This window comes from Podarcis pityusensis (assembly GCF_964106645.2).
Source record: "Podarcis pityusensis genome assembly, chromosome: 12".
Lineage (NCBI taxonomy): Eukaryota > Metazoa > Chordata > Lepidosauria > Squamata > Lacertidae > Podarcis > Podarcis pityusensis.
The window spans coordinates 31995737-32008234 of NC_138037.1; the positions used below are offsets into that span (position 1 = coordinate 31995737).

Here is a 12498-nt window from a genome sequence, read left to right on the forward strand (position 1 = left end):
GAGAACCTCAGCGCAAAAAGGGGGGTATTCCCGGCTGTGAAACGCCTCAGGATCCAACCGAAGCAGCACCAGGTCACTCCAAAATTAAGATATTAAAACATAAGCTAAGCTTCCCAGGAATATGACTTGATATCAGAATAAGATCAGAATAAGAAAAGAGGGAAGAAAGGGATCTATTGTTTATGCCAAAAAACAGAAGCACGAGGAAGGGAAAAGGAGGTCCACCTCAGAGCGGCTTTTTAAAACTGTGGCTGAAGAACTTTATGAAAACAAATTAATAATAAAGAAATTAAAGCATACCAAACAGCTGAAGCAATTCTGTTATTAGCAATGTTGGCCGTGGTAATTTTAATAATGATGGTGACAATGATGATACAAAGAAGTCAGGTACAGTATAATATATGGAATAGCTATAAGGCTGTAATCCTGCATCTTGTTACCTGAAATAAGCCTCACTGAACTCAATGGGTCTGGCTTTCAAGTAGACATGTATAGGATTACTCTGTGAGGTATCTAAACCACTTCCCCCATTTCTTCCCAAGTAAGCACACTAAGAAAGAGAAGCATCTCCTCCCATTTTCCTCTGCGCTATAATTAAATTTCCTCAATTATTTAATTAGTGCCTGTTGAAGTCTTTCCAGTGCTTTGAATGGGTCTGCATAAAATCAATAAAAAGGTTGATGGGCCAGAAATATTCAACTTATTTGAACATATTCTTGTTAGAAAGAGCAAAACCAAAAACATATGTATAGTGAGTTCATACATAAGGAAGTAATGCATATATGGGTGGGTGTGGGGGGAGAGAGGGAGCGAGGAAGGGAGATATACTGAAATCTGTGTGTAAGACTGCAGGATCACATCCAAGTTCTTTAATGAAATAATCTAGGGTTGGTTACACTACAAGACTGAGGAAATAATGCAATACTTCATTTTGTACAATATTACAGACTGTCATTGTGATACTTATATTTTTATGTTTTATTATATATACTTATCAAGACACACTTACTGTACAAGGTGTTTGCATCCATGGCTCCCCATCAATCTGCATAGGCAGAGACTTGCTTGTCCTAGAGCAAAACAGTTACAGGAAGTACAGTGTCTTAAGAAAATACAGTGTATGTTGTTCTAAACAGATAGCATGTCCCCATATTCCACCCAGAGGCACTCTAAGGTCTGTATGTGACATGGGGAGAATTGGCCATCTGATTGTTTCATCAGGTCTCCATACTGTAAGCTGGCATACCCTTGAAAGCATTCCAGAAGTGAGCTAAAAACATACGTCGGGCTCACCACTTCCAGACATGATGAGATAATCATCTGACCCACTTTGCTACTTAAGCTGATTTTACTATATCAAAAGTGAGTCAGAATGGCCTGGGTGTCGTACAAGAAAAACCCAAATCAAATTAAGACTGCTGAAATTGTGGATGGAAATTCATGACATACTTCATGCAGTAAAACATGGAAAATAACAATTTATTATGTATCCTAAATTATGACTAGTAGATTATTGACCTAGGAGGATATCCAAGTAGTTGATATTTTATTACGATTTATGTCCAAATACTTGTTAGTTCCCCCAAATGCAAAGCTCCAAATGTTAACAACATCATAATGGAGAAAATTGGGCACAGGAATGTTTTTGCTACTAATATTTTGGGGCTCTTAGAAAAAACTGCTTAAAGAAGGAGGAAGAGGAGGGGGGACCTTTTCTTTTTGGTTTCTCCTCTCTCACCCCACCCCCCTTTTTATTTGCTGTTTCCTCCACTCCTAATCAGATGGGCATTCAAGTCCCATGAAGCATGTTCAGTCCTCATTGGGTTCCTTCCCTGAACATTTGTTTATAAAAAGGTAAAGGGACCCCTGACCATTAGGTCCAGTCGTGGCCGACTCTGGGGTTGCGGCACTCATCTTGCTTTATTGACCGAAGGAGCCAGTGTACAGCTTCTGGGTCATGTGGCCAGCATGACTAAGCCACTTCTGGCGAACCAGAGCAGCGCACGGAAACACCGTTTGCCTTCCCGCCGGAGCAGTACCTATTTATCTACTTGCACTTGGACGTGCTTTCGAACTGCTAGGTTGGCAGGAGCGGGGACCGAGCAACGGGAGCTCACCCAGTCATGGGGATTTGAACTGCCGACCTTCTGATCGGCAAGTCCTAGGCTCTGTGGTTTAACCCACAGTGTCACCCGCATCCCGAACATTTGTTTATACTTGGTACAAAATGTGGGTCCTCGCCCAAGGCTGTTGATATCTCCATTCCTGTGCATGGATGAGGCCATTTTATCCATATAAGGATATAAGGAGAATGTGTTTGCTAATATTAAACAATGGCACAGAAGCAAAATGCAGTGTTTAGTCCACTGGAAAAGTAAATGCAAATGGTCTGAGAAACGGTTTTATACCACCAGAGTTTCTGAAGATTTATGCTAGGTAGTGGTCTGAATATCCCCCCTGCCATGTTCCAAGTGACAATCTAGACAGGACAATTATGCAAGGATGGAATGAAGGAACTGTGCTTCCAATATATAAGAAAAGTGAGAAGACTGACCCAACGAATTACAGGCTGATCTCTTTGTTGTCAGGAGTGAGCAAATTATTATTATGCTAACAATGAAGGATTTGGCTGAGCCAACAAGCATACAGGCCCAGAAGCAAATAGGGTTTCCAAGAGGGAAATCCAACCATTGCTTCCTAATTTCCAGCGGTGAATGGAATGATGTCCATTCACAGCCATTTTGCATTAAGCCACACCCTGCGCCCCCTAGTAGCTACTTATGACTAGTGCCCCCATCAAAATGTGCCCACTGGTCCAAAGAAGTTGGTGATCCCTGCTTTAATATTGTTCCGTCCAACCAGTAAATTCACAACCCTACTTTTGCAGAGGAAAATGTAGTTCCTACCTGATGATAACAGATGAGCATTGAGCAAGACGTCTCCCAGCACTTTTCAGCCCAGTGTATATTTGACCCATCTCCATGGCTCCCTCCAGACCAACCACTTCCATCAGCTGATCACTCAGATCTGAAAATAAAAGCACAACACTTAGAACAGAGGAAGAAGCCATGGAGGATAAGCATCGCTGCTGCCCAGAACACCAGCTGCTCGTCTCGTTCTTCTCCTCTCACCAGCGATCCCTAAAAATGTGCAGTTGAAAACATTGTTTTGTATTACTAATGTTGCAGGAAAGAGAGAATGTTTCTAGGTTTTGGAGACTGTATCCCCCCCCCCCCTGTAATCTCATGCTCTGGCCACTGCATTGAGTAAAAGTTCTTACATACTCTCAAGCTCTTTAATATATGTAAAACTAAAATTATTAATGTCTTTATGCACTACCCACAAGATAATGGCTCCCTGTTCTTATAAATCTCCCCCAAAACATGGTGGGCTACTGGCTCCATATTCTTATGGCCTCCTCTGCAATGAAAACTCTCCTGCCCTTCCCCCCCTCTGTGATGGAAACAGCTGTGTTCACATTGTTCTGCAGAGTTGTCAATTGTATGCTTAAAAAATAATAAAAAGGTAAAGGTGCTATTTTTCAATTTTTGTCAAAAAGCAACTATGAAAGACAGGATCATTATTTTTGCTAAGTGGAGACACGAGCTTGTGACAATATCAGATCTTAATAACTTCTTGCCACAATTTTATGCCACATTGTTTCTCAATAAGACCAGGGTGGAAGAACGATCCATTGTCACATGTGTGATTCTTTTATTAGAAATATTTTGTCTTGGAACATTGAAACATGTCAACTGAAAGGGAAAACCCCAGACAAACTAAAGCCGAAAGCAGTTTTTAGAAAAGCTATTTCCACCAACCATAAGAGAGAGAAAATATGTTCAGACTTTTCAAAATAGGTGTAAAGTTTAAATATTAATACAATACCCTAGGCTGGGAAACTGCCTGAAGTGGAAGTAAGAGAAAACTGCCTGAAGTGGAAGTAAGAGAAAAACAGTCATTTTTGGCTTAATACAACTGTCTTAATGTCAGTTTTCCAATGAGGATCTGAAGTCAGAATAAACCACAGTTTCAGAGTCTGGAGGCGCAGATTGCAGCTATAACAAAGGCGGCATTTTTTCATCTCCGCCAAGCTAAGCAGTTGGCTCCTTACCTCTCTCGCCCTGACCTAGCCACTGTGATCCACGCGACGGTCACCTCCAGACTGGATTATTGTAACTCGCTCTACGTGGGGCTGCCCCTGAGACTGACCCAGAAACTCCAGCGGGTGCAGAATGCCGCAGCGAGACTCCTTACGGGGTCTTCGCTGCGGGATCACATTCATCCGGTGCTATACCAGCTGCACTGGCTCCCGGTGGAGTACAGGATCAGGTTTAAGGTGCTGGTTTTAACCTTCAAAGCCCTATACGGCCTAGGACCCTCGTATCTACGGGACCGCCTCTCCTGGTATGCCCCACAGAGGAACTTACGGTCTTCAAATAAAAACATCTTGAAGGTCCCAGGCCTCAGAGAGGTTAGGCTGGCCTCAACTAGAGCCAGGGCTTTTTCGGCTGCGGCTCCAACCTGGTGGAACGCTCTGTCACAAGAGACAAGGGCCCTCCAGGACTTGACATCTTTCCGCAGGGCCTGCAAGACAGAGCTGTTCCACCAGGCCTTTGGTCAGGGCGCAGCCTGACTCCCTCCTTTGGCAATCTTTACAATACTTTAGTTTATGGTTGCCATCAATTTTGATTTTAATTAATTCTTTGATGTTTTTATAATGTTGCACTATTTTAGTGTTGTTAGCCGCCCTGAGCCCGGCTTCGGCTGGGGAGGGCGGGATATAAATAAAATTTATTATTATTATTATTATTATGGTTAGTAAACTGACATTAAACCACAGTTCCTCATTTGAAATGTAATGGAATTGTGGTTTAAACCAGGTGTGGAGAATCTTTGGCCCTCCTGATGTTGTTGAACTACAACTCCCATCAGTGCCAGCAAGCACGACCAATGCCCAGGAATTATGAGAGTTGAAGTTCATCCACATCTGGAGGGCTCAAAGTTCTCGACACCTGCTTCAAAGAGACCAAGATTAAAGTGCTGAATTTGCAAGGGAAGGAGATATGGGGTGGCAGAGAGTGTAGGCCTGCAATTTATTGTTGCATTAATACATTATGGTTTATTAAAGCACAATCTCTACATCCAAAATGGGCCCAAAATGTTGATGCATTGGATGATGAAGGCACTAGCCTCTGGGAACTCATGCAACCTTGCAGCCTTTTCCATGAAAAGAGTGGATGATGAGCCCAACATTAGGCTGGTAATGGTAAAAAAGGTAAAGGACCCCTGGACGGTTAAGTCCAGTCAAAGGCGACTATGGGGTTGCAGCGCTCATCTCGCTTTCAGGCCAAGGGAGCCGGCGTTTGTCCACAGACAGCTTTCCAGGTCATGTGGCAAGCATAACTAAACCACTACTAGTGCAATGGAACACTGTGACGGAAACCAGAGTGCACGGAAATGCCATGGAATGATCACAGTACACTATAATGTGCCTCACTGCACTCCATTTTCTGTATGTGGAGGAAGTAGAACGTGGTCTTACGGTCCAGGCCTATGCATATTTGTTCAAAAGCAAGTCCCACTGAATTCTGTGGGATTAGCTCCCAAGTATGCATAGTATTGCAGCTGTACATTGCAATGTCAAATGCGTTTATTCTGGATGAAGTCCCACTGAGTGCAAGTGGACTTACGAATGCAGTCTGACAGTATGATCATTTAAGGTGCTCTATTTTGGTAACTAACACACACACACACACACACAGAGAGAGAGAGAGAGAGAGAGAGAGAGAGAGAGAGAGAGAGAGATGCTCTCACAGAATTTGAAAATTATTAACTTTTTCTTTTTTAAAAAGCAAGTAGACATCATTGATTACTCAGATTTGTTGCCAGGAACAGATGGACAAGGAGCAGGAACATTTTACTTCAGTTCTAGATGCCTAAATACCCCTGCTTCATAGATTAGTTGTTAATATCAATTTTAATGGGAAATGTTATTTCTAGGAATGATAGAACAAACATCAACCACAAACGTGTCACACAAGTGCGAATTTGGGGTTATTGCACTTAGTCAAGTACATATATAAGTCATACAAACATATGACATGTAAATGCTAATACACTTTCTTATATCTTTAAATATCTATGCTAGTTCAGTGGCAGTATTTCTCTTCCTCCAACCCTGCAGTGCTAGTGGGATCTGGTTAAAGTTCACTTTGTGACTGATGAATGGAAATCAGTAGACCCAAGGAACTTGGAACTTCTGAACAAGCACTATTCACTCTTTAATGAGGTCATTAAAGCATATCTATTTAGCACAGCAATGGAAGAACTTACCAAAAGTGCGAATTAAATATGCCTTGAACCTTCTCAGGACCATGTTGTGCACATAGAAACAGAGTTCCATGTGCTAATTGCACCCAAAATTTATTCCCATATGCAGATGAGTCTCTCTCTCTCTCTCTCTCTCTCTCTCTCTCTCAGTTCCTACTGCACAGGTCCAAAGACCCATTAGATTTTATTGCGCTGATCACCTGCTTGCGAGAGTGGGAGAGTAGTAAGTCAAGCCCACTTTCCCTCAACAGCTGATTGGTGCTTTCCAAACTGAGCACTGTCTTGCGACTCCTCCCATGCCCCCTATATCCATGCCACACTCCTCAATGGCTCTGTTCCTCACTCTCCCCAAGTGCATTTGCCTAGCATCCTTGAACTATGATGTTCAAGGTTGCTTGCCTTGATGGAGAGAAGTGTGGATAGGCAAAACCTCTGACTTTTATACAGCTGAAATACAGCCTACTGTACAAACGTAGGAATCACAGTCATTGTTCCAGGCACTTCTGCCTCTAGCCCTGCCCAGCACTCGCACACACACAAACACTCCTTGGCAAGAAGGTTGCCCATTAAGAAATGTAGCCTTTGGGCTGAAAAAGGTTCCCCAATCCTGGTTTAGACTATAAACTTCTCTGTCTTAAGAGAGTGGGGCAAGATTAGGCAATATAATCAGTTCCAGAAAAGGAAGGAGACTGATATATACAGATAAATGGGCGATGTGTTTAGAGGGTCATAACCTTCCCCAAAACTATTGCATATCTTCTTTTTGATGAGATTTTATAAAAGGTATTTTCATTTTTAAAAACGTAAAAGACAAAACAAGCAGAGAGCAAAACTTAGCACAACATACTCCTACAAAGTGTGCCCACACTCCATTGTTAGTGTAAGTCCAGAGGCAATGGCTTAATACAGACACCCACTGAGTATTATCTTATGATGGCCTTGCATCCTTGAGAGCCTGTTGGCTTTAAGCTGAACTTTGCCCACGACATGAAGACTTTCACTTGTTTTCTGTGCAAATGACCTATCAGACTGTGTGGGAATGTTTGCACAGCACCATGCTGCTTCTGCCCTCTTCCACAAACCAAACTACTTCACGCCTCTCTTCAGATTAGCACCGTTGGTAAACAAAGCTAGCTCTCATGAGTGACTGCTGATGTCAGCAGCATGCGAATGGCATGTGGAGAGGGGCATCTGACCCTTTGCCCTCGTTCCCAAAGTGTGGGGATGGGGTGGATTGGGCGGGGGAGAGGATGAAGTCACCAGGGAGATTTCCCTTCCATTTCCTCCCATCAGGCTGTCTGAACAATTAAAGGGACAAAGTGAAATCTAAGCAATGCTGCGTTTGTGAATGCTTGTTCCCTTATTGCACTGCCCAAACCAAGATGGTGATAATATACTGAGGAGCCTCGAGAGCTTTTGAGAAGTCTGTGCTACAAGGCAATACCAGGCCATTGCCTCGAACACTACATTTCAACATTTCCCGGTGAATATAAATCAAGGGACATAAACAAGAGCTGGGGTAGAAAGGAACCCAGTAGTGTTATGATTAGAAGTGGTGATTTACACATGGAGGATTGTTCCCCTATAATAAAGCTGTTTTGTAAATATCCAATTTATCTTGGCCATATATAAACACTTGCAGACCTGGCAAGAGATTGAAAGTCTCTATTAGAATTTGGGGTTACTGCACTTAGTCAAGTACATTTACATAAAAAACATCAACGGTTGGTGGTAAATCTCTCCCTGTTGGCAGTTTGTCTTTAGAGAGATGAGGATACAAGGCTTCCTAAATGTAATTAAAGCATGGTAATCATCACACTGGGGGAAAAAAAGTTTGGGTTCTAGCTAAAATATAGCATGGGCTTTTGAGATCTGGCTTACTGCCAGAGCCCTTGGAAACGTGCTGAGTTGAAGGCTCTCCTATTCACCAGTGTCTGCTTTGAGTGCTGCATTAAAAAGAAAGAAAGAAAGAAACCCAAAAGCAGCCCAACCAAAACAACACAGTTTTGCAATATGCAGGAAGGTAGAGACGTTTTCATACACAGAGACAGGAACTGCTGCTGCAGCGAGTGCCAAAGGCATGCTTAACGTCAAAGGTTTGTATGCTTTAAGATGAACTATTGCTAACCGTAACAAAATGTCTCAATGCTTGGATATAAAAATAAATGACCAAATGATGTTGCATTGTCAGCGGTCCAATTTCAGAAAGGAAAGTTTTCAAGTCATTTTGCAGGCACTTGCACAGTATTTGGTGTACATAGAGATGTTTTCCACGCTCACCCCAAAATAAGGTGAAGGTTGAGTTTGCCACTTGATGACTGCATGACTTGATGCCTACAGAGCTCCTACAGTCACTTGACATTGCCTCATCCTCACTGGTGCACAACACTGTGGGCGGTTCATATGGTGAACCAAGAGACACCGGCTCTTGAGTAACTGACTGATGAGACGTCAAGGAGGTGCGTACATGCGTGAATCACCGCTGGGTTGTGAACTGCAACCTGAGATACAACGGGATATGGCACTGTACCAGCACGGCCATGATTAGAGATGCTGGGAGTTGTGGTCCAACAGAACCTGGGGAAGGCACAGTCTCCCTGTTTCTGGATAAGAATTACCAATATGCCTACAATACAGTCAAGGAGTGAATTCAAAAGTGAGATTAAAAGAACTGGCCCATGGGCTGCAGGTTCCTCATCCCCAGTATAATAAGTATTAGTTGATCCTGGAGTCTACGGGAAATGCTTAGTACTGTACTGGTATTTTTCTAATACAAAATGAACTGTAGGGAGTAGGCCTCTGTAAGAGCCCCCACTGTGCTGTCCTGACCTAAACAAAGTGAGGTACTATCACATTGTCTCTGAAAGACCATATTCCCTCTGAAAGACCATATTCCCTCAAACTTGCCTGGGTTTTGCATAGCTGGCAACCTTCCCTTTTTTGCGGGAAATTCCCTTATTTCAGTGCCGTTTCCCGCTGCTTCCCGCTATCCCGGATTGTTAGATATCCCGTAGACTATCTCCGGGACAGGTGAGTCTGCTGATCCCTTATTTTCAAATCTGAAAGTTGACAGCTATGGTTCTGAGATGTTTGAGGGACATCCTGCCACCCTCACAGACATCCTTAGGGACACGGGAGAGAGCCTTCTTGGTGGCTGCTCCCAGACTTTGGAATTCCCTCACTAGTGAAGCTAGCCTGGGTCCCTCCATGTTATTTTTCCGCCAGCAGGTGAATACAATTTTGTTCCAAGAGGGTTTTGGGATGTTATTTTTCTGCCAGCAGGTGAATACAGTTTTGTTCCAAGAGGGTTTTGGGAACTGGCTACTTTTAATGAAAGGGCTGCTGCCATGCTCTTTTTTATTGCTCTTATTGGTGTGGTTTTAATAGATTTCATATATGTACATAGTTTTAATTTTATAAGTATTTGTTTCTTAATGATTGTCCCCCTCCCCGATGTTTCTAGCAGTTCTTATTTTTATTTGTAAGCTGCCTTGAGTCACGTCAGAGAAAAAGGCGGAGTCCAAATAAATTTATAATTATAATAATGATCTTCCATTCTGTCTTCCACACATACATTGGTAAAAGGCAATTCAAAATGTGCTTAAAGTGGCAGATGTAGATTCTAAATATAATCGTCTACTCTAACTAGACAGTAAGGGTAGAAAAACAAGAAAAACAGAAGACCTAATTAATTGTGAGAAATTTTAAGAAGCGTTTTCCTTAAGTGTATGTGTGTCCCCTTTAAACAAGCACACTTCCTGATTAATAGTAAAGCATAAAATGAAAAAGAACTTGGGCATTGAAAGCACTATTCTCTTTCCCTCTGTGAATATAGCATTAAGAACAAATACCAACTTCTAGGGTTCTAACATTTTGAAACAAGGGGTTTCATCTTGCACTTTCAGGAGATCATTATGGAAAACCTTTGGTATACCTTGGGGAAAATGTATTCTCCTTTGACAGCTATTCTTTTAATAGTTGGAAGCATAATTCTGCTTTGAAGCTGGCCATGGACGCAAAAAGGTGCCTATTATTTTAAGCCGTATGTTTTAAAAAAGTTATTTGTTTTAAAAGGATGTTCACCATATTGGTTTTATGGTTCCCTTCATGCAATGGAACAAAAGCCATTCTATGAAAGGATTCTGAACTTGGACAAACTGTATTAAAAAAAAAAAAAAAAAAACACTGGGAGGGGGAAGCAAAGTTCTTCTCTGTTTTTATCAAATTTGATTGCTGCAGCTGTTCCCAGTTTCTGTATTTTAAAAATAGCCTTATTCAGTGCCTTGTTGGCTAAAGGCCAGAGTATCATTAGAACATGATGTACAGAAAAACCTCTATTCAGTTACAGATACAGAAATATATTTAAGATCAGTGGGGGTCATCTGAAGCAAACACTTGTAAAGGGAAAATGGAATTTTAATGTGCTCAGACCATTCGCTGCTTTTAGCTGGATATTTAAGAAATTCAAACCTGATATCTTCCTGTTTGTCCGGGCGATATCAGATTGCTGCACATCATGCACAAACAATATGAACAAATCAGGGCCGTTTCCACTAACAGAAATAGATCTTGTTCTCAGATTACTTCTAACAGTTTTGGCATTTACTTCAAATGGTTTCTAGTAACATTATACATTTCAGTGGTCTATAAACATGCCCTTACCTAGAAAAGAAAAGATACTGGAACCGAGAAAGTTGAATCAATGCAATCTGCATCTGAGTTGTGCATCTTGTTAAATTGCACATCTCACACAGTATTCACATGAATAAAAGACAAGCCACAATTAAGGATTTCAATTAAGCCCCCTCCCCCACTCACCACCCATAAATACTCCATTTATCAATGTTATTTCCCTACCCTTTCCCACCAAGGAAAACATTTAAGTATGTGAAGATATCTCAGTGCCTTATGCTTTTGTGTTTTTCCCCTATTTCCTAGGACTGTTCTTCCTGGTCAAGCCCAATTCATGCACAAAAGCAAATGAGTTGCTTCCTAGGGGAAGAAGAAAAATCGTACCCATTCCTGCTGTAAGCAAGGGTGGAGGCACCCTCGTTGGCTTAGATCTTTTCAACCCTACAATCCAGGACCACTTGCTGTTTTCAAATGAGTTCATATGCCTGCACCTTTATCAAGGTGATGGCTGGGGTTAATGGCAAGGAGAGATTGTTAATGGAGAGAAACAAGTGGCACTGGCATCAAAATTTGGCAGTGAGCATCCTCTTCACCGCCGAACAGGAGTGCTCCTGTTTAGAGTTCTAGCCAGCTAGTCAGTCATGCCTTCCCCCTCCAAGATACCATACAGTATACACTGTTAGAAACTGAAGGATTTCACTCCTCTTTCACCAGTTTTTCATTTCCCCCTTTTTCAACTTAAACACAGCATTCCATGGCTACTTGGGGGCGGCTATCCCTGCTAGGTTTTCCTTTTGAAGGACACTTGTACTTTTGCAAATCCAGCATACTGCTACCCTCCCTCCGGTTTCTCAGCAGCTCCACTTTGGCTGAATTTCTGTCGGCACTCAACACCGGCATTTGCTGTTAGAGGGATGGACTGCTGATAGGTAATTATAAATGTGAGATGAACCAGAGTAATAAAAACTTCAGAGTGCACAAATAAACGTGTTTCGGTTCTCAGGCATTTGGTTAAATGGAAACTAAGGTCACATGTTGCAGTTGTCATGAGGATTAGTATCCCCAAGGAGAACGGGCAGATGGAGAAACTTAAAAAGTGCACATTATACATTTCTGAAGTTTAATGATGCTACCGTGACACAATTCTATATACGATATAGAAAAGACATGAAAAGTCAGATTCCCCATACATACATATTACAGTGGTACCTCGGGTTAAGTACTTAATTCGTTCCGGAGGTCCGTTCTTAACCTGAAACTGTTCTTAACCTGAAGCACCACTTTAGCTAATGGGGCCTCCCACTGCCGCCGCCGCGCAATTTCTGTTCTCATCCTGAAGCAAAGTTCTTAACCCGAGGTACTGGGTTAGCGGAGTCTGTAACTGAAGCATATGTAACCTGAAGCGTATGTAACCCGAGGTACCACTGTATTATTATTATTAAATTTCTATACCACCCTATACTTGCAGGTCTCTTATCTTCCTTTCCCCTCAGACAATTAGATGTATGGACTATCTGTAGGTGGCTTATGTTC

The 12498-nt window shown here is 42.1% G+C and overlaps 1 protein-coding gene and 1 long non-coding RNA gene across 8 annotated transcripts in view; one reads left to right on the top strand and one right to left on the bottom strand.

The window, feature by feature from the left end:
• The window catches only part of LOC308459619, an 88929-nt gene that overhangs the window by 51368 nt on the left and 25063 nt on the right, over nt 1-12498 (top strand). The gene's annotated exons all lie outside the window — the stretch shown is intronic.
• The window catches only part of DGKB (diacylglycerol kinase beta), a 253677-nt gene that overhangs the window by 8556 nt on the left and 232623 nt on the right, over nt 1-12498 (bottom strand). For all 6 annotated transcript variants that reach the window (XM_080974724.1, XM_080974726.1, XM_080974722.1 and 3 more), the window contains 2 exons: nt 2907-3027; nt 1010-1070 (listed from right to left, as the gene is read on the bottom strand). In XM_080974724.1, the coding sequence (XP_080830850.1) occupies nt 1010-1070; nt 2907-3027 (182 nt within the window). The remainder of the gene's footprint in view (nt 1-1009; nt 1071-2906; nt 3028-12498) is intronic.